Source organism: Salvia miltiorrhiza, chromosome 3, assembly GCF_028751815.1.
Source record: "Salvia miltiorrhiza cultivar Shanhuang (shh) chromosome 3, IMPLAD_Smil_shh, whole genome shotgun sequence".
Classification (NCBI taxonomy): domain Eukaryota; kingdom Viridiplantae; phylum Streptophyta; class Magnoliopsida; order Lamiales; family Lamiaceae; genus Salvia; species Salvia miltiorrhiza.
Genome location: NC_080389.1, coordinates 63,438,894 through 63,459,370, shown reverse-complemented (window position 1 = coordinate 63,459,370; position 20,477 = coordinate 63,438,894). Strand labels below are relative to the sequence as shown.

At 34.9% G+C, this 20,477-nt stretch overlaps 4 protein-coding genes and 1 long non-coding RNA gene across 9 annotated transcripts; 1 reads left to right on the top strand and 4 right to left on the bottom strand.

The window, feature by feature from the left end:
* Positions 1 to 2,020: 2,020 nt before the first annotated feature.
* LOC131015446 (mitochondrial import inner membrane translocase subunit TIM17-2-like) lies at positions 2,021 to 4,666 on the bottom strand. Of its 5 annotated transcripts, none has more exons than XR_009098501.1 (3): positions 4,516 to 4,666; positions 3,096 to 3,924; positions 2,021 to 2,318 (listed from the first exon to the last, which is right to left on the bottom strand). XR_009098501.1 is itself a non-coding variant. In XM_057943855.1 (2 exons), the coding sequence occupies exon 2, from the start codon at positions 3,826 to 3,828 to the stop codon at positions 3,181 to 3,183; it is 648 nt and encodes a 215-aa protein (XP_057799838.1). In that variant the 5' UTR covers positions 3,829 to 3,924; positions 4,516 to 4,660; the 3' UTR covers positions 2,021 to 3,180. The 5 variants fall into 5 exon arrangements, 1 of the variants encoding a protein (XP_057799838.1); XR_009098503.1 differs by having other exon boundaries at positions 3,087 to 3,924; positions 4,516 to 4,660; XR_009098504.1 differs by having other exon boundaries at positions 3,087 to 3,924; positions 4,461 to 4,572.
* Positions 4,667 to 5,901: 1,235 nt separating this feature from the next.
* Positions 5,902 to 8,164, bottom strand: LOC131015469 (signal recognition particle 19 kDa protein). The gene is made up of 4 exons (XM_057943892.1): positions 8,015 to 8,164; positions 7,356 to 7,541; positions 7,160 to 7,259; positions 5,902 to 6,282 (listed from the first exon to the last, which is right to left on the bottom strand). Exons 2-4 carry the CDS (start codon positions 7,530 to 7,532, stop codon positions 6,152 to 6,154), a joined length of 408 nt encoding a protein of 135 aa, XP_057799875.1. The 5' UTR covers positions 7,533 to 7,541; positions 8,015 to 8,164; the 3' UTR covers positions 5,902 to 6,151.
* Positions 8,165 to 10,586: 2,422 nt separating this feature from the next.
* Positions 10,587 to 11,184, top strand: LOC131015483 (uncharacterized). The gene is made up of 2 exons (XR_009098517.1): positions 10,587 to 10,736; positions 10,863 to 11,184. It is a non-coding gene; the product is annotated as an uncharacterized LOC131015483 (long non-coding RNA).
* A 398-nt stretch (positions 11,185 to 11,582) lies between these two features.
* LOC131015425 (protein REGULATOR OF FATTY ACID COMPOSITION 3, chloroplastic) lies at positions 11,583 to 14,418 on the bottom strand. Its single transcript, XM_057943819.1, has 5 exons — positions 13,980 to 14,418; positions 13,744 to 13,801; positions 13,231 to 13,287; positions 12,445 to 12,522; positions 11,583 to 12,122 (listed from the first exon to the last, which is right to left on the bottom strand). The coding sequence occupies exons 1-5, from the start codon at positions 14,253 to 14,255 to the stop codon at positions 11,689 to 11,691; spliced, it is 903 nt and encodes a 300-aa protein (XP_057799802.1). The 5' UTR covers positions 14,256 to 14,418; the 3' UTR covers positions 11,583 to 11,688.
* A 275-nt stretch (positions 14,419 to 14,693) lies between these two features.
* On the bottom strand, positions 14,694 to 20,449 carry LOC131015339 (uncharacterized). The gene is made up of 9 exons (XM_057943705.1): positions 20,060 to 20,449; positions 19,362 to 19,722; positions 18,978 to 19,202; positions 18,475 to 18,734; positions 17,950 to 18,170; positions 17,396 to 17,521; positions 16,324 to 16,497; positions 15,295 to 15,432; positions 14,694 to 15,227 (listed from the first exon to the last, which is right to left on the bottom strand). Exons 1-9 carry the CDS (start codon positions 20,232 to 20,234, stop codon positions 14,886 to 14,888), a joined length of 2,022 nt encoding a protein of 673 aa, XP_057799688.1. The 5' UTR covers positions 20,235 to 20,449; the 3' UTR covers positions 14,694 to 14,885.
* Between the last annotated feature and the right edge of the window lie 28 nt (positions 20,450 to 20,477).

Below are 20,477 nucleotides of genomic sequence, written 5' to 3'. Positions count from 1 at the left end.
TGAAAATGTGGTAAATATATTTCCACCTTCGTGGTAAATATATTTCCACCTTCGTATGTTCACAATCACCGCTATCTCGCGCTCCGAGCGCATCAGGTATGCCCGAATGAGATCCATCAACTGATGGTGGCCCAGTCTCGTTGCTGGCGGACTGCCATCGACTGCATTTGTGCTTCATGAAATTGCTCATTGATTTGAGTCGCAAGCTGAATTGCATTGTCTAAGTTGTTTTCAGCCGTCACCCTAATTCATCAGCGTTAGTTGTTCTTCCGTAGCATTTCCATTCAAAAGCTCATCTTGTGCGTCCCTCCATTGCCAAACTAACAAAAAAAACACATAATATTTAAAGAAGATTTCTATCAACCAATGAACAATAAAAGTAATCGAAAACTATATCCACATATATAGTTGCTTACTATAATACAATAGGGCTGGCCCTGAGTGCGGACGGTACTGGGCCCAAAATGGCCTGTTTATATTTTATATATACATGCACTGTGTTTCTTTTCGGCATTGCACCATATTTAGTCGCTTCGAGTACTAAAACTTTTAGAGCTGCTTGCCGAACTAACAAGTAAACACATAATATTTAAAGAATATTTCTATCAACCAATGAACAATAAAAGTAATCGAAAACTATATCCACATATATAGTTGCTTACTATAATACAACAGGGCTTGCTCTAAGGGCGGACGATATTGGGCCCAAAAATTTGAGAACCCCAATTTTTTACTAATATATATACTAAAAAATATTAAACAACATAATTTGTTATCAAATCTATATATAGTACTCCATCCGTCCCATTATTAATGGTTTGGTTTTCTTATTGGGTTGTCCCAAAATAGCTTGTTTATATTTTATATATGCATGCACTGTTTTTTTTCGGCATTGCATCATATTTAGTCGCTTCAAGTACTAAAACTTTTAGAGCTGCTTGCCGAACTAACAAGAAAACACATAATATTTAAAGAAGATTTCTATCAACCAATGAACAATAAAATTAATCGAAAACTATATCTGTTTTTGATTTATCTTGCAAGTAAAATCTTTATTGATGTGCTTTGCTATGCTCCTTGATGATATAACTAATCAATAGTTGTTATTGTGCTGTTAGTTGTTAATTCATTTTTTTTTTCCTTTCGTTAATAAAAGTACTCAATATGTATTTTAAAATTTTAAATATTATTTCCATTGTATAAGTGATTTAATTGTAATAATCATCAGTGAAAAGGACATAATTTTGAATTTAAGGAAGATTCTCTTCATACCCAACCCACACATCAATTTATGCTCCCCACCATCACACATTACCTTTATTCACAACTTCAACAACCGATCATGTATATAAGACAAAATATCTTAACAGAAAAAAATAATAAAATATTGTAACTTTCACAACCGATAACCTATACAACAACCTTTTTAATCAAATGAAAAGGTGCCATTTGGCAAGTGGTTATTAAAAAATATAATATGTAATAGAAAAATAAAAAATGTGTAGGTTGTAATGGGTTGTTGATAAAGTATAAAATTTGGATTAAAGTTGTGAAAAGAGAGAGAAATAATATTTTATTAAAAGGTTGGATTGTTGAGGATTATTGATAAATATACTCCTCATAAAACTAATCAATCTAACCTCCTATAAAATTAAACATCCTATAAAAATATTTTCCCAATTTTAATAAAAGCATCTCATCCGGTATTATTCAACTAGTGTACTTCAAAATGGTACGAAAAAGTAGCATCCTATAACTCAAGGTAATTCAAAAGACAAGTATTTCAAGGGAAATAAAATAAAATAAATAATAAATGATGAAAAAAAAATGTTTTTCAAGGGAAATGAGAAAAGAAAGTAAGGGCACAATAGTAGGAAGAATAAATCAGGAAACTGAGACATTATAACATTGTGAGCAGGCAAACAATGATGGATCAAAAGTGCAATAATTTTCTCTCGAAAAAAGAAAAAGGAAAAAAAAAAGTGCAACAATTCTCGAGCGAGTTAAAAAAGCTAGATCATGAACAAAAATGGGGCAACATGCTATATAATTTCCATGTAATAGGATCACAAACATATGTCTAATTGCAATATATTATGAGTCTATGACAGGCTTATAAGGCACTACAAGCATCTAATTCATAAATTAAAGCGTTTTAGATTCATACAACAAAATGCCTATAAAGAGACGAATCTAGATGGTCAAAAACCAGAAGGACAGAGATATAGCTTTTATTACAAATTTCAGGTACTCTTATGAGCAATCTCCAAGCTCGCGTAGATCCGAATGCTTAGCCCGACTGCCATCAGCGGATAATCCTACGGAGTCACACAAGAAGATCAAGATACATCACAATAGCATACTTCTATAGGAAACCATGTTTGAAACCGAATACTAGACAAAAATTGCAAGAGAAAATAATGGTCTCTTCAAGGTTATACATCCTTATACTACAATTGGAACTCAAGCTGCACCAAACTGCTGAACACGAGTTTCTCAATCAAAAACAAAAGTATTCTTAGTCATAGTTGATGAAGGGAGCTGTTACACTCGGTTATGTTTGAGTTTGGTTTCAGTCTTCTATTAAGTCATCTTCCTAAGAAGTTTTCACATTTTGCACCTAAAGCCATTATTCTTGAACCAGTCATTTTAATAGCATTTCAGCAGTTTTACATTTATGTGTGGGCGGGCGTCTTACAATTGCCATCATATAGATGTTTCAGACACAAGAATTACGAGTACCAAAACTGAATTACGTTATTTGATACAATAAGAATACCAATTACGTTAGACATATGAACTAGCATATAACATTCATACTGAATCTGATTCGGTGTGGATTTCAAATTTTCAGAGTTCATCACTATCTAATGACTATAACACAATCGAACAAACTTTAGGCACACCAGACCAGAAGGTCTCACCGATATATGATAATGGAATCTTGCAATGTTAATAAAAAACTGAATATGAAACTAAAACAAGTATTGGAGCCGCCTACCGTGACTAATGCAACAATGCGAGATCAAAACCAATCAATTAACAGTTCCATGTCATAGATGCTAAATGAAAACTATAGATAATACCTCACTCACCAGATATTCCCTTCTTCATCATTTGTACTCGAAAGATGGAGGATTTGGAGCATCAAAGCTCTCCAAGACCTTCGTCTTACTTCCCTCACTGGGTACTGTCTCCTCCTTCGCGCCAAAAAGGACCTCCAAACCATGAAGAAGAAGATGGTGATGATGAAGGTGATGGAGACGAAGAAGAAGATCCCGCACCCATGCTGTCAATACTTATGGGAGGTTGACCAGGCATCTGCCCAGGGTATCCAGGCATTTGCCCGGGGTATCCGGGCATACCAGCCACATTCGGAAGAGGGTCCTCCATGGGAGGTAAGTTCTGCGGTGCGCTCACCACTTTGTTTATCATTATCCCAGCTCCCTCAATCAAAGCAAGTAAAACACCACCAAATAACGCTGACCGGGAAGCAGCACCCATTCCCTGACGCATCTGCAGAAAGCCCCCCGTCGCTGCACCTGCTATGATCGAGTTCCAAGGATCCTCTTTTTGCCGCATGTACACCATTGTACAGTCGAAGGTGGAAAAGAGCCCACCCCATACTGCAAAACTGCCACCAACACGAGGAGCATTCATGCGAACTGCTTGAGAACCCCCAGCCAAACGCTCGCCTTTCGGGGAGTTATAGATTCCCTTCAAGAAATGGAAGGCTGCACCACCAACAGCCCCCATCCCAAAAGCACCACCTACGTCATCAAGGATACGATCCGGGCAAGGCTCTCTAGTTGTTTCCGGGGTGCCCATGGATCAAAGCCGGTGAACCAATGAAATAAAAGGTACACAAATAAATTTTTCTTTATCACTTGTTCCCGGTATTTCAGATGATTTCTGTCGCCTCCCCTACAATTTCATACACGAATCAATCAACTCTCAAGAGTAATACATATATGCTTGTTTGAATAATTGTATTATATACAAGTATTAATTCTAACAACAAAGATCCAGCTATTATTCCATCAAAATTCTTCTATCACCCAAAACAAAACCAAAACAAAAAAAACTTACGGTATAAATTACTTGACTAACGTTTCAATTGATTATCAATTCAGTGAATCCAAACAGAAAACAATACACATCCAGTTCGGTAAAATCACGACATCTAAAGTACTATCCATTTCTTTCAAAACATTTCAACAATATTCAAAACATAACGAGCTGAACAAACAACAACAAGTAATCCAGCTAAGAAAGCTGGAGATCAACAAAAACCTAAACACCACCAATATTGTGGGGTGAAGAAATCTCACATATTTGTTATCAAATACAAAGTCAGTCTACCGATTAATTCTCCGAGAGTTAATGTAAAAAAATCCAGCTAAGAAATAGTAAACAGAAACATCATCAACGAGGAAATAATGCATCCGCAGACAACGCACCGGTGAATTCAAGAACCGAAACAGGAAAACATGAGAGAAGCGACTAGGATTTTACCTCAGAATGCGTCGTTTCGTGGGTTTTTGTGGACGACACTAGAAAGAGGGGAAAGCCGGTGGACGTGTGTAAGAGAATCGTTGAAAGAGAGAAGAAACTCTACTAAGGGTAATTTTAATTTTGGAAAGTTGGCCCTAATATTCTAATTTCGAATTGGGCTTTAGAAATTTGAGTTTGGGCTCTTCATCCCAATTTTGGGCTATTTATTTTATTTTTATAAATAAAAAGTAAACATTTTTAAAGATTGCACGACAATGTCACGAACTTAGAGCATCCACAAAAGGGCTAGCAGAGCGGGCACGAACCCTGGATTGCTTCCCGAGGGTGCACGGGGCGGAGCTAGGCCCCCGACAACAAGGGGGCAAAAATTTTGCCCCTACATTTTTTATTTTTAGTGAGACAAAATTTAATTTAATTTTTTATTATACATAATATAATGTGTTTAGAAGTAATTTTGAAAATTAAGATGTAGCTCCGCCACTGCACGCGAGGCACTGAGTTGCGAGCTCGGGGCGGGAAAAGAGAAAGAGAGAGACCCAATCTTCACTCATCCATAATATAATGTGCTTACATTTGAATTTTTAACGCAGAACGGCTTGTTGTGGTGATATTATTTAATTTTATTTAGAACTTTTGTTATGTTTTTAATTTTTTAATATACTTTTTATTGTTTTTTTATTATCGTTGTTAAATTCAATATTAAGTTTTAATTTTAATAAAATTTAATGTTTAATTTAGTTTATAAATATATTTAAAATAAAAATAAAATAGAAAATAAAATTAAAGAGCTCCTTTAAGGAGCTTCCTACTGTGGATCCTCTTACCATATTATCACTAGATCAACACATGCACACAGTTACGATAATTTCATTATTATCTAAAATATTAATCATATTATCTTTTGGCCCACACACATACAATTTTGGGCAATTTCATTGTTAAATAGGACTAACCCAATCAATATTAGTATAGTCAAATAACGCAATGAGCAGATCCACAATTTATTACTCTCTCCGTCCCACCGAAAGTGGTGCGTATTCCTTTTTGGGCTGACCCACCGAAAGTGGTGCATTTCCTTTTTTGGTAATAATTTTACACTACAAACAATGTGGCCACACACGCATTTACACACATTTACACTACAATCTTATTCTCCTTAAATCTCGGACCAAAAGAAAGAAAATTTAAAAATTATTAACCTTTTATATGGTTGTTTTAAAAACATCTTGTGCTAAAATGTGAACAATAAACCATAATCATTGGATTTATGTAATGAATTATATATTCTCAATATTTCAGGTTACTTAAAAGGCCACAATAATATTATTAATTTTTTAGGTCCATATGAAAGCCTAAACGAGAGACTGTAAATAAGAGGCAAAAATATTTTGTTGGTGTTCACAATATATTTGGAAAAATATCAAAAGTCAAGATATTGGCAATGTAAAAAGTACAATTAGTTTATTGTTCTTTTTTTTTCTTTCTTTCTTTCAAAGTACTAATAAACATGTAATTTAGTTAGCTACAAATTGCCATTTGAACAATCCGCCATTAAAAAGTACAACACCATCTCCAACAATATCTCATAACAGCATGGGGAGTTTGCAGCATCGCATCGGCCAAGCCATACTACGTTCTACCGCTTCTTCTTTCCACCCTTTCCAGATTTAGAAGAACCGGCAGCGGCTGACGTGGCAGCCTCCTGTTTCTTCGTTCGACCCGGGTGTCGAGGAACCAGCTCTGCAACATGAAGCATTAGTTGCTTCCCTGCAACACACCAAGCAAATGGATTTTAGCAAGTCCAGGACTGAGATCATGGTAGCAATGAAAGTAACCAATCACCAAAAGAGAAACACACACAACAACAACATAATACGAGGCATTACTTCGAAATTATATGACATGAACGCCTAATAATCCAGACAACAGTGGCAGAAGAGGCACAAGAGCAAGAGCAAACACCTCTCTTCTATTCAATGAGTCAGGACAAAGGAAGAAACCGCTTTTGCATTAGAAATTTGCTTTGAAATTGTGTTGAGAACTTGAAATAGCTGTGGTTGGTTTGGTTTACAATTTCCACAGCAACTACTTTGAATTATGAAGAAAATTGGTTCGTCAATTGCACCAACTCAATCAAGTACCCAGTCTGTCGGTCATGGTAAAAAAATAAACGTGCCATATGGGCAGAGCGATAAAACAGCTCATTTAGAAACTATGATACTCCAAATAGGCAACCACATATTCCTAATGAAAATGGGTAATTACATATCCTCAAAGCATATTCATTGTTAGAGCTAGACAAACGTTACAATCTCTTTAAAATTTAAATGTGCCTAATGTCCTTGCTGCCTAAGTCCTTTCACGAGTATTCAACAAGCACTTTCAAAAAGGGATTTTCTGTTTCAAACGCAAGTGTATACAATCAACATGGTGAGAGCACGCACACGACCAGTGAGTTAGTGACACGCCACAAGTAAACTTCTCGTGAATGTTAATGAAGTATATCATAATTATCAAGCATATCATAGACCTCTAGACCATGTTAGACTATCATCCCACATTCCATATTAGGCAGAAAACTCCATAACGAAGGTACGCAAAATTGGTGCAAACACACAACAAAACTGAAGGGTGGGCTACTTACTTGAAGAAATAGCTGGATTGTAGAAGCTCCCATCTTCCTTTTTCAACATCACTCTCACTCTACCTCTTTGCATAAAATCCCGAGGGTATGCCTTCTCACTCTAATGTGAAATTAATATCCAGTCAAACCATCTAGAAACCAATCCAATTTAAACCCCACAAGATGAATTAACACCAACAAAAAACTAATCAGATACCTCAATCACACAAGGGATTTTCAGGTGAGCAATGCAATCGTAAACCTCCGTGCACGTAGGGTTTTCACATGCTTTGCTTGCATTGATTCTCCGTCCCTCGGCTAGGGTTTTCTTCGAATTTATATAAATTGGGTAAAAGATCACCCATTTTTTGATATTCTGCATATCGACATCCATGATTTAGTCCTGAAATAGTATAAAAAGTAAATCAATTCAATATACCAGAAAATGTTGCGTACAATTTGAACGGATGAACACACTAAACTGATCAATGATAGTCGCTAAACATAGTGTGCCCTTTTGAGGTAGTATTTAGTGAGAGAGAGCTCATAATTCCTCAATGTATATAAAATGCATTTCAATTATGAGCTTTCTACATCTATCGGAAAAACAAAATCGAGTTCTACACAAATGAATTGCAGATCAATCCAGCGAGGCTAATCGAATTTCCCACTCAATTGTTCTGATTTCTCTCAAATATGCGATGAACGTTTCCAGAAATTTCAACGGCGTGATACTCCCGTCAATTATATATCACACCTTATTGGTTTGATTTCGTGAGATGAAATTGATAAACAAAAACAATAAATTTTGAACAAATAAAGGAATTAAATATTAGATCGCTCCGAAGAAACAAGGAGAGAGGAATTGGTATTTACCTCAGGCGGCGGCGCTTCGTGGGTTTTTGAGAAATCTGGAGAGGAACGCCGGTGGTGGAGTGAGAAGTTCGTAGAGAGAGAAGTGGTAGTCGTTTGCGATGTTGGGCCTAAAATTTGGATCAGATTGAAATCCTTTTCTTAATAGCTTCAAATTTAGTGGGCTCTTAGTGATTGGGCTTTTTATTGCGATTTTGATAAAATAAAATCAGAAAATTAATTTACCATACAACATCACCAATCAAGATTCAAAATTCAATACATTCCAAAAAAAAAAGATTTAATAGGAAAATCCTTCAAAAAGATGAAATACTAAAATAAATCATTTAAAAGATAGATATGTTAATTGTTAGGGTTGTGTTTGATTTTGCTTTTAGGGAATTATTTGTTTAATTTGTTTAGATGGATTTCAAAGATTCCTAATTGTTTTGATATCCTTTCTAAGTACTATCTTATAAGTGAAAAAAAAATATTCATCTTGATAATAATTTATTTTGTTTTGATAGATTTGAAAGATTTTTAATTAATAGGTTTGAAATAATTAAGTGTATGGAAATGTAAATGTTGGTAAAAATTAGCATTACACATTATTATTATTATTATAGAGTTACACGCCACAATAAGTATTTTCATATACAAACATGAATAAAAAAGCTGTAAAATTTTAATAAAGAGATAGAAAATAAAATATTTTATTTTTTTTATAACTTAATCAAATTAAATTTATTTTTAATGATTTTTATACAGTGTTAAATTTAAGATGCATATTGAAATTTTTTTTCATAAATTGAATTTGATAATGTTCACAAAAGAATTAAAATATAAAAACCTAAAAGAAAAAAATGGTGGAAGAAGAAAGAGAAAAAAAGAGGAAAAGTATGAAGGGAAAAAACTCCGCTTTTATTTATTATATAGATTAGATACTTAATTTTTTCCTTCCTATCAACCGATTCTCCAATCATATAAGCCTAACATTTTCTCTTTCCTCTAAAAAAAGGATACATATGCATCACAATAGTTAGGAGGTGAAATAATTGATGATGTGAAGATTTTTCAAAGTTAGGAGGTGAAATAATTAACTAAGTGTATGGAAATGGAAGCAATGGTGACAATTTTCAAAGTTAGGAGGTGAAATAATTGATTATGTGAAGATTTTTCAAATTAAGTTCGGTATGTATGATCTCACTCAATACATGAATTGAAAACAAGTCATATTCCTTTGTTGTTATGTTAGGAGAAAAAGTTATGGGCATGCATTAAAAGGTTACCATGACAAAAGCTTTAATTATTTTTTGAGCTCCTATGTTTTCTTTGCCCCGTGAAAATGATATTTATGCTATTAATCACAAAATAAAGTTGAAAAGAAATAAAGAAAATGTGTAATCGGAAATCTCTTGTTTATTTTGTTGTATTGCAACTTTGGAATATTCCAAGGTCATTGATTTCAATCATTCGAGTTAATTTTGCTTGATTCACATCCTATGGAAATGGTGGGATTTGAGATCTCCTACTCTTACGGATAAAAATAATCAATTATGCATATAATCAATCATGTAAAGTAAACGTCCCCTAAAAAACATAAAAAATGAATAAACTTCATTTACCATTTTATACCTCATTTGTTTTGATATAATAAAAAATTCGAACAAACAATATAAAATTTCGAGCAACATATTTTCTCTTGGGCAATGTATAAATTTTGTATCACGGTATAAAGAGTAGATAAATATCATTCAAAAGTCAAAACAAGTAACAAATATATTATTCTCACTTTAAATGGTAAATTTATATTTGATTATATTATTTATTTAGAAAGATTAATTAAAAAAAAGTACAACCTAATTCTACAAAACGATTTAGGGAAAAACAGTCAATTTAGTTCCGATGAGCTTATCTAGAAGCTTTATCGCAAAAACATATCGAAAAGCATGATTAATTTTCATTTCTTACTTGTTTTGGCAATATTTTACTATTTTCGAAGAAGGTGATATCATAATATATATAAAAAAATGTTTAAGACTAGTTTATCAAGTCAAGCGGTGCGAACTCTTGTTTACCCTCCCCCAAGTAAAAAATAAAAAAATAAACTGTAGCAGAATCTCTGTGTTATTTATTTTTGGGTTTATAGTGTTCCGAACTTTCAGCGTTTTTTATAAAATGTCTCAAACTTTCAATTTTTTTCACAAAATGACCCGCTATACAAAATCTGGTGACGGAAAGATGACAAAAATCCCAAAACTTTCAATATTTTTCAATAATAGTGGTTCCTAATATGATTTTCTAACAATGACAGTCTTCAAAATATTTCATTCGACAAGCTAGACAAGTCATTTCTTCGTCACCAGATTGTTTATAGTTGGATATTTTGTGAAAAAAAAATTGAAAGTTCGGAATTTTCTATAAAAAAAATAAAAATTCGAAATATTTTATAAAAAACGCTTAAAGTTCGAGACATAAAACACTATTAACCCTTTTTTTTTTTTTTGAAACGGAAATCACCTTCATTAATAGGTATTAATAAAGTCCTTAATTTTGTTGCCATTATCCCATTTAATTTAACTCGGATCACCTCTACCCTATATATATAGCATCAAAAGTTTGCATTTTTACCACACAATTTCGATCATTACTATTATCTCTAATACTTCATTACACATCAAAAGGAAATCAGAAATGAAACGTTCCATTTTCGCAGCTCTTCTCGTGATGCTTATCCTCTCTTCATGTAATGATTTTCAATTTTCAATCTCATGATAAATACTTTTTTTTTTCCTAAATAATCCCTAAAAAATGTTGCAATTTTTATTTTATTTTTTTGACATTTTTTTTAACTTTTTTTTTTTTTTTGTAGTTATTTGTGCAGAAAGCCAAGTATTTAAGACGTGTGACGAAGAACTTCCTTCAAATGGGGAATTGTGTGCTGCGTATAAATGCCAATTCGATTGCAAGAGAGCGCGTGGATACGGTGCCACGGGACGTTGTAATAAGATAAGACAAATTTGTGAATGTCGCTACCAGTGTAATAATCCTCCAAAATAATGTTTTGTTACATTCAACTATAATAAAATGGATTTATCAAAAAAAAAAAAAACTATAATGAAATGGATCCTGTTATTCTAGATCAAAGCTTTTCTATATATTGAAGTTGTGCCCATGACATGTTATTATTTATCTATCTAATATTAATATTTGTGTGCTTAATTTGTTGATGTTTTTTTATAATCAAAATCGATGTTCAAATTAGATTGAGTGTAGGTTAATTAGTAGTTCATTAATTGTAAAAAAACAATGTGATTAATTACAAGAGTTCATGTTATTTTTGAAAAAATACTAGGGATCATAAATTATAGCCATCTCTAAAAATTAACTAGCGTGTCACGTCGAATACTAGGTTAATAAATCTTTTGAGTGTAACAAAAAAAAAATGTAATTTATTTATTATTTTATTAACATATTTTTGTAGTTCTGAATAATTTCGTTTGCAAAATAGTAAATGTTTCTTCCCATCAGTAAATGCAAATGCCATGAAAAAAAAAATGCTATACACAAGAGAATGCTGGAGGTCCCAAGATTTCCCCAAAGAAAAAGTCTGATATTTCTTCATCTCTCTCTCTCTCTTACACAACTAGCTATTACAAACCAAAATCATAAGTTGAAGTTTACACTAACAAAATCACCTATCGTCCCACTTTATGAGGCTTTGGCGTATTGCTTAGAGAGCTACTACTCTCTTCCTCCACATCATTCACATAGATAATACCTTGATCATCCTCGCCGTCGTTGCCCCCGTCTTCATCATCGTATTCCTCTTCTTCCTCGTCGTCTATATCATCATCATCATCATCATCAACCATGTCAGCGCGCAATGTACCGAATTCAGGAGGAGGAGGGCAATCGTCCGTCTCTGCCTTGTCCCGTTTCATGACAAGGTGCCGGATAACCCTCTCGTCTTTGTCTAGCAAGCTCTTGAAATCATTTATCCATCGAGCTTCCACCTCGAAGTTCATGAGGATGTAATGGGCGTTCTTCGCCTTCTTTATCTTGTACGCCAACCTACGCATGCCCCAGTCGCTGAATCTCCAAATCTTCCCCTTCTTTTCCTTCAAGAATTCTTAAAAAACAGACAACATTTGAGATACATAACATACTACTATTAAACATCATGATCAACCAAGATGAGAGAGAGAGAGAGAGAGAGAGGCGACTAAGAGAGGAAGAAGAGCTTCCAACTATTATCACAAACAACTATCAATGCTAGATTCAATGATTCAATAACATGTCATATTCTAAAAAACAGCATGATCAACCAAGTAGAGAGAGAGAGAGAGGCGAGTACAAGAGGAAGAAGAGCTTCCAACTTTCATCACAAACAACTATCAACACAAGATTGATTCAATAAGATGTCGGACACCATATAAGGAGAGTAAAAATACCTTGAACTTTGGTGTTCACATTCTCAACCTCGTCTTTGTGATCCTCATGGATAAGATATACGACTTCATAATGTCGCCCTGTTCAAAGAAATAAGACAGATCAATCACTTAAAAAAAATGAAAAACATGATGATACGAAAGGAAGGATCTCGTTTGTCATACAGATGCATTTTCGAAGTGATTAATGTGTCCAGTTTTCTCGTCATTTTGGTTTGTGACGGATGAACAGTCAGCTTTCTGATGTTCGGGTTTGGGAAAAGCTGAGAGTTTTCGTATTGTCATTTTACAAGCTCACTTCACATTCATATTGATAATATCATAATACAATAAGGTTATGAAATAAAACATGATACTAATAGATTCATTAGGTATGAACAGAGGAATCGAACTACTTCTGTGGTTTGTCTTTTGTTTTCTACAAACACTAAACCTTTCCCAAACCCCAACATCATATCATTGATTGTTCATCTATTACAAATAGAATTAAAAAATATCAAGAAACGGTACACAACTAATCACTTCAAGCCAGCATTCTAACGAGACACAAGGTCCTTCTGATTCCCTATCATGATTTCATTTTACGAGCGCACTTCATCATATTCATATCGATAATATCATAGGTCATTAGGCTGTGAAACAAAGCACGAGAGTAGATTATGGCACGAACATAGGATCTGAACTACATTAAGTGTTTCCGTGTTCAAATGTATCACAACACTGATCCTTTATCTATTAGAAATCAAAATCAAAATCAAAATACCAAGAAATCATTAGAGAAATTCTTACTTTGATCAACATCTGTATCACTTTCTAGCAGCAGATTCAAAGCCTCAAAGAGTTCACCTGCAAATCAGAAGTTGGTCACATCACTTTTGTTCACATTCAACTACTATCAACCATACTTCCTCCGTCCACAAAAATAGTCAATTTTCATTTATAGACACTACTCCATAACATATTAACTTCAATATACATCATTATTTATCTATTCTACCATATACGGCCATCAAGGTGTCTCTTTCTCCGCTCACAAAACAATTAATTAATCATTATGGACATTACCGATAAGATAAGACCCTTCATTCACTGACAATATACTCAACCACTTCTTGTTAAAACGTGTCGCTCCCTCCTAAAACTATTTTTTACGGACGGAGGAGTATAATTTAGCTTAATTAATGCTGCAGAAAACTATGAAACCCAACACAAAGAAACAACAGACAACTGCTTCACATTTAACTAAGCAAAAATCATCATTTTAATTGTGCAACAAAACAAGAAACATCCCAATGAACTCACGCTCTTCAACGTCGGCAAACTCCGGCATAAGTCTACCATCATCTTCTTCAACATTCCTCTGCCCAAACAAGCAAACACAACATCAAATAAGAAACCACATTCATCTACATAAATAAAGCAAACAAGAAAAAGAAAACACCCACCTTCAACAATTCAATTTATCTGACAAAAACTTGACAAAATTCGAAAAAAGAAAAATAAAAAACACACACACACACACACACACACACACACACCTGTTTGAGAAGCACAGCTTCGGGAAAAGGGCCAGTGGCTTCATCGGGCCTGGAGATGAAGCTATGGCTATCTTCTTTTCTCTTTTTCTTGGGTTTATTTTCCTTCTTCGCTGCCGCCGTTACTGTCGAGTTGCTTCTGAGCTTTAATTTTGGCGAAAACAACTGCGACGAGCAGGAAAATGATGAAGAGAAATTAGCGCTTTTGCATCGATTGATGTTCGAATTTGGGATGCAGTTGATGCCCAATTGAGTAGATTTTAGCGCGATGGAAGCCATTATTATGTTTCTTGGAGCTGTAGATAAGAGAAGAAGCTGTGATTTAGGAAGGAGAGAAGCGTGTTTTTGGTAATTCCGTAAAGATATTGAAGGTATTGGAAGAGGAGGAGCAAAATTTCTTGATATTGTTTTTTATGGGTTAAGTTATGAAATGAGTTAATATAAGTATAAAATATGCTTCCCATCCCTCGTATGCATATATTTTTTTATACATTCCTCAAATATATGCATACTTTATTATAGATGAATTTTATTATCATTATATCGATGACATTATTTCAATAAGATATACATCAAACTAATAATATAAATATATATGTTTTTTATTGAAATTCACACGTCTATATTTTTAAATGAAATTAGGTGTTCGAATACACATAATCATCAATTATTTTTTAAAGTTGAAACTCCAATTACTCGTTTCAGAAACATAGACACTTAAAATGGACTTATATTACTAATTATTATTGGTATGTGAATTTTGAAGGGGAGATTGTAGAGTGGACATAATGTTGAACATAAGAGTTTTTTAATACTACGAAAAAAACTATGCTATACACCAGAGAATGCTGGAGGTCCCAAGGTTACTTCCCCTAAGAAAAAAGTCTGATATACAAAGAGAAGAAAAAGTTAAGATTGTGATGCAGCTTCAATGTCTTGTAAAGCAGCAGCGCTGCCCCTTTTATCGGATGTGACGCGTCGCGTAGGTTTTCCAGCAGCTCGTGCGTTCTTTTTGGCAGCAGGTTTGCCATCGCCACGTCTAGGAACGTTGCGCTGCATTATACGCAGAGGAATTCCGCCCAAATCAAAGTCTTCCTTGAGCGACTTCGTTAAGAACCTGAGGTCTGTATCCGACAGCTGAACCTTCCCGCTCACAAACGCAACAAATGTAGGCGGCCGGGCCTTCACCTGAGTGAAGTATTTGATCTTGGGTTGGGCAGACTGATCTTTCCAAGAATGTCTGCTCATAACCTACAAATGGAAACGACGGCAATCAACGACGAGTTGCATGAGTCTTACAGGAGTAGGGGAATCAAACCTTGCGTAACCAGCGGTTCAGACGAGATGTGGGCAGTCTACAGCACCATTTTTCATATGTATCAACAACCTGGCGCATCACAGCCATCCTTCCTCTGCCCTCGAGTGCAGAAACAAATACCACGGGTAACCCGGTCACCTGCTCACAAACTATCATCAAATGAAAGCTTACGACATTATTTTAACAGAAGCACTTTTGGAGACGAGCAAATATTTTCAGTATGACCAGTTACAAAATAAAACTACTCTCATTGGCCATTATGCTCTCCAAAAACAATTCAAGACTGGAATCCCTAGCTATCAAAAGTCTATCATTATATTCCCTTCCTTTTGACTCCTGTTTTCTTCTTTTGGGTGCATAAGGCAAGAAGAAGAGGTTTTTTTTACATATATAAGTAAAATTTATTAAACCATGCACGAGAGGTGCACCCATCAACGAGAAACAAGGATAAATGACAGAAAGAAAAAAGAACACTATCCTAGCACAAATGCTAGGATAGTGATGATGCAACACAAATATATAGCAAAAGTAGGCAAGAATGTGTGTGTGTTGGCCTAGCTGTGGAGTGGTTAATGCCTAGGCTAAGACCAAAGGTCTTGGGTTCTAATCCACCGGGATACAGTCTTTAAATTTAATTGCTTAATTGTTAGTTTATCGAAAAACAAGTAGGCAAAATTCACATGGCTTTTAACTGGTAAACCAGGCAGAATAGAATGTGTACAAACGTATAGTATAATATCTTTGAGAAGGCTTTATGCTTCTACTCCAAGATCGTTCCCAATAGGAAAGAGTTCTGTACATTAAATACACATGAAATTGTCATAATCATGTGCGCGTGTTGGTCTTGTGATAGTAAAATAAAAATGCCAACAACGACTCAAACTTTGAACAAAACACTTCAAACACCTGCTACTGCAGGCAAAATAACAATAAAACTTGATTTTGGTAAAATTTACATCAAATATCAAGTTGTAAACCACCAACCAAAATATATAACTGTAGAAATTGTTGTAGGTTCTCATTACTGACCTGGGGAATTACACTCTGAATTTCTTCAGGTACAGCATTGAGAACCCTTTCACATTGTTTACCGTTCAAAAGATCCATCTTGTTCACCACAATAACCAAACTTCGCCCTTCTTCTACTGCTCGCCTTGCTATAACTACTTCAGCATGTTTCATACTTCGTTTAGCTTTGGCAATCTATATGAGGAAAATAATACAGCATGTTATATTGGAAAGAAAAATACTAGAGCATTCCAAATGTAATCAAGAGTAGGTCTATTTATATCAACCCTAAAGGGTAGCTCACATACTGCACTTTTGGGGCTCCGATGTCCACCCCAAAATATGAAACGGAACCACAGATAATATAGTAGACTAGAAACAAAAGGTAAATGTATTACATAGTTCATTAAGAAAGGGCACTCCATTGTACTAGACATTTTTGGGGAAAAGGAAAAAAGGGAGTCAATATCTAATATCTTCATTGAGATGTTTTAAAACAGACCTTGGCAACAAAACCAAACAAAGTGTTTAACAAAGCAACCTCAATATTATTCAAAAACATAAGTACCTGAAAAAATGAAAAATGGTACTAATAGTATTATGGACTAATATTAGTGTAGAAGAACAAGAAGCTAATGTAAGGATTCAGGGGCATAAGCAATCAGTAGAGACAACCAATAGTGTCCTTGTTAACCTATGAATCTGAGTTTTCCGGAGGCAAATGCAGTTAAATACTTAAGATTCTAAAATACAATAGATAATGGAACATATGCATCATCATATGCCCAAAAAAGCATAAGACGCATTGAGATATGAACATAACATTGACGAACATGCATGAAATATTCGATTATCTTCATTTATCCTTTAGTGCAATAAAAAAGTGTGATAAGCATCCACCATATAGGATGCAGGCAGGCATCTTTTCAGTTAGAAGGAAAAAAAAGTTTGATCTCAATTACAATGGCATACTTGAAACATAATGAAGCTTGTGACTGTTAGTCCAACTAAAAGCAAGCACAAAAATACATACAAAGATAAGAACTGTGCTTCGGAGACCAATTAATGCAAATGTCAGTTACAGAAAACCGACCTCTTCTGCGTCCAGAACTAGCGCAACCACATGGGCCCTCATTAGGTTTTTCCTTGATTGCACAATGCTCAAGGATGATGGTCCCCTGTCCTGTTTTGTTCTCTCCAACCAACCTGCGGTATCAACCTGGAAAAGAAAATATCAAAACGTGAAAACAATGTTAGGTGTTGTTTTATTATGCACTCCGAGAAATTATTCTTGGGAAACTTCATTTTGGTGTACGGACTATCCATGGGGAATGAATTAGTTGGAATCTATAAGTTGTCAATGTGTTTGGATAATTGAGTTTATAAGCTAGAGATAGAACTTTGTGCTAGAGAGAGAAAATCTTTCAAAGGATATATGATGGAAATCACAGATCATAATTGAATAATATTTTTAAAACAATCGTTGCTTATAACATAATGAAAAAATAAGTTGGGGTTGAGAAACTTATTTTTAGGGGAGCTTATAAGCTCAATGGATTTTCGTCCCCTTCATTAATCATCTTATGCAATCAACACAAACATCTCTAGCACAATAAGGAAACTAATGACAGATAATCTCTTACTTACAAGATAAACGTTTCTCCCCTCATACTGAAATTCAACTCGAATTGAATCTCGAGTTAAACCAGCTTCCGGTCCTACTAAAACTCGGTTCTCTTGTAAGAGAGCATTCAGCAAAGTAGACTTCCCTACATTTGGTCTCCCAACAATTGCCAACTGCAATGGAAGCTTAGAGTCAATATTCTCATCCAAGTAGGAGCTATCATCGCAAGTATCTTCATCTAGAACTGGAACAAAAACGCATATTCCATCAGGAACTTCAAAAATTAAGACACATCAGTACAGGCCCAAGGTTTTAAAATGTGTTTTTAGCCTCAAGGAAGCCCGAGACGTAAATCATAAAACCCCGTAAAAATCATAGCAAGTACAATAAAAAAACATTAAATGATAAACATAGCAAATTTGATACAACACATGAAAACACAAAAAAATCACGACTAGTTATAAGTCTTTAAAATCTCAAAATTGGATTGAAATGATTGAATTAAAGTCTATGATCAAATAGCTATAAACAGAACCTTGAGAATTTACCATCTACGTTCTGGAGCACATAATCCTCGAGCAGTGGCCTCAAAGCTTCAGAAAGCTCTGCCAACCCAAATCCAGTCTCCGCAGATAGAGCAATAGGGTCACCAAATCCTAATGTATAAGCTTCCCCAGCAGCAGAACCAAGAGAACCAGAAATGTTATCAAGCAACTCAGCTTTATTCATTACCACTATAGTCTTCATACCAGGTGCATGCTTTCTTAGCCACTTTCCGACATCCAAATCCAACGGTTGTAGTCCATCTCTGCACTTGATACATGCAAACCAAATTAATAGAATATAATTTAAGCATCAATAACAAAGCGTTTCTCAGCAACACAAATACAAATAAAACAAATTGTCATGAGTCTTTCACTTTCTTTTTTGATCTTTAATTGCATATCACAAAGAAAAAGCATAGGTAAGAAAGTGAAGTTCTAAACATACACGTGCATGGAAAATTCTACAAGCATTTGAAGAAAGTAAATATAGAAAAAATAAGCCTAACCTTGCATCGATCAAGAAAAGTGACAAATGGGCTTTTGACAACACGTATCCGGTCATAGCAGCAGTTCTACCAAGAACAGAACCTGAAGAAGCCTCTGCCTCCAAGCCAGCTGAATCTAGAACTCGAAACCGCAAATCACCCAATTTAGCAATTCCATCTCTTATATCACGTGTAACGTGGTCATTAGGGGTGTTGTAAACAAGTGCCTCCCTCCTCCGAATCAAACTACAAATCCAACAAGCTAACTTGAATATACAAGTCAATGAAGCATGGAAGACTGAAACATGATATCCAAACTTCCAAATATAAACTGAATATGAATATCAATCAAGACTTCATAGCAATGGACCCTATGCCAACAAAGTCTCGGTGATCAAAACTGACCGGTTAAACAATGCTGACTTGCCAACATTTGGACGTCCTATAATTAGGACGGTGGGAAGCTTCTCAATAGGAATTTTAGTGAAGTCAATAGATTCTCGAGTAATAGCTCTAGCTTTTGATTTTGGCTCATCAAAATCACTATAATCAGCAGCAACTCGAACCTCCTCTTTCACTTCACTGCTTGAATCACCCAAGGGAGGTGAAACAACAGAACCCATCGACTCAATCCCGACTTCATGTTCAGGCATAGAACAAAAATTTACTGCATTGCGAGTTAAATAAGAGCACAGAGCCAAGAGCGATGGCCCATTAACGGATTTGCAAGGCGCCACTCCTATGCCGCACACCGCATAACAACACCCTAAGCAACATTATGTCAAACAATATCAAAGCAAGTATATGAAGCATAAATTCAGAAACAGCAAAAACTATCATATGAAAAATATTTCAGAAAATTGCAAGAAGATAACCAAGCACGCATAAATTCAGAAACAGCTCCCAGAGCTTAATTTCTTGCAAAGAAATTTCAAACATATGAAGCATAAATTCAGAAATAGCTGCATAAATTCAGAAACAGCGAAAACTATCATATGAAAAATATTTCAGAAAATTGCAAGAAGATAACCAAACACGCATAAATTCAGAAACAGCTGCCAGAGTCAAACACATTCAGAAATGATTGTGCATACGAAGGTTACCACGCTTTAATTTTACTTCAGCGGTAGCATTTAAGAACTTTCTTTCGACATTACCCAAGAATTTGGAAATTAGGTTACGCATTGTATACTGTAAGGGGGCGTTTCTCGAGCATAGACCATCAAGGGCATGGCGGCTTTTTCGGCCCGAGACGGCCCGAAACCATGATCCCCTCATTTTCAAAACTAAGTGGTGTAATCCGCATATATTTGCGGCCACTCTCTCACTGCGCCCAGATTTCCTCTGGCATTTTCTGATGCTCGATGCTGCTGGATAAGCTGAAGGAAATATACCTTTGCCGGAACACGTAGTCGGTGAGGTGAAATGGGGTTTAAGACAGAAATTCCAATTTAGGGTTTAAACTAGTTCATTCTAAAGTTAACCATCAGCAAGTTGTATTTTTTCGCCAAAAATCACGTT

What these genes read in the sequence shown, in the direction of transcription:
- LOC131015425 (XM_057943819.1), bottom strand. Translation starts at nt 14,255, where the DNA reads ATGGCTTCCATCGCGCTAAAATCTACTCAATTGGGCATCAACTGCATC. An exon ending in AAGCTGTGCTTCTCAAACAG is followed by an intron (nt 13,802 to 13,979) that starts GTGTGTGTGTGT and finishes TTGTTTGGGCAG; the next exon opens with AGGAATGTTGAAGAAGATGA. An exon ending in TGATACAGATGTTGATCAAA is followed by an intron (nt 12,523 to 13,230) that starts GTAAGAATTTCT and finishes TTCTTTGAACAG; the next exon opens with GGCGACATTATGAAGTCGTA.
- LOC131015469 (XM_057943892.1), bottom strand. Translation starts at nt 7,532, where the DNA reads ATGGATGTCGATATGCAGAATATCAAAAAATGGGTGATCTTTTACCCA. An exon ending in AAATCCCTTGTGTGATTGAG is followed by an intron (nt 7,260 to 7,355) that starts GTATCTGATTAG and finishes ATTTCACATTAG; the next exon opens with AGTGAGAAGGCATACCCTCG. An exon ending in CAATCCAGCTATTTCTTCAA is followed by an intron (nt 6,283 to 7,159) that starts GTAAGTAGCCCA and finishes GGTGTGTTGCAG; the next exon opens with GGAAGCAACTAATGCTTCAT.
- LOC131015446 (XM_057943855.1), bottom strand. Translation starts at nt 3,828, where the DNA reads ATGGGCACCCCGGAAACAACTAGAGAGCCTTGCCCGGATCGTATCCTT.
- LOC131015339 (XM_057943705.1), bottom strand. Translation starts at nt 20,234, where the DNA reads ATGAGGGGATCATGGTTTCGGGCCGTCTCGGGCCGAAAAAGCCGCCAT. An exon ending in AAGTCAGCATTGTTTAACCG is followed by an intron (nt 19,203 to 19,361) that starts GTCAGTTTTGAT and finishes TTGGATTTGTAG; the next exon opens with TTTGATTCGGAGGAGGGAGG. An exon ending in AGGGGAGAAACGTTTATCTT is followed by an intron (nt 17,522 to 17,949) that starts GTAAGTAAGAGA and finishes TTTCTTTTCCAG; the next exon opens with GTTGATACCGCAGGTTGGTT.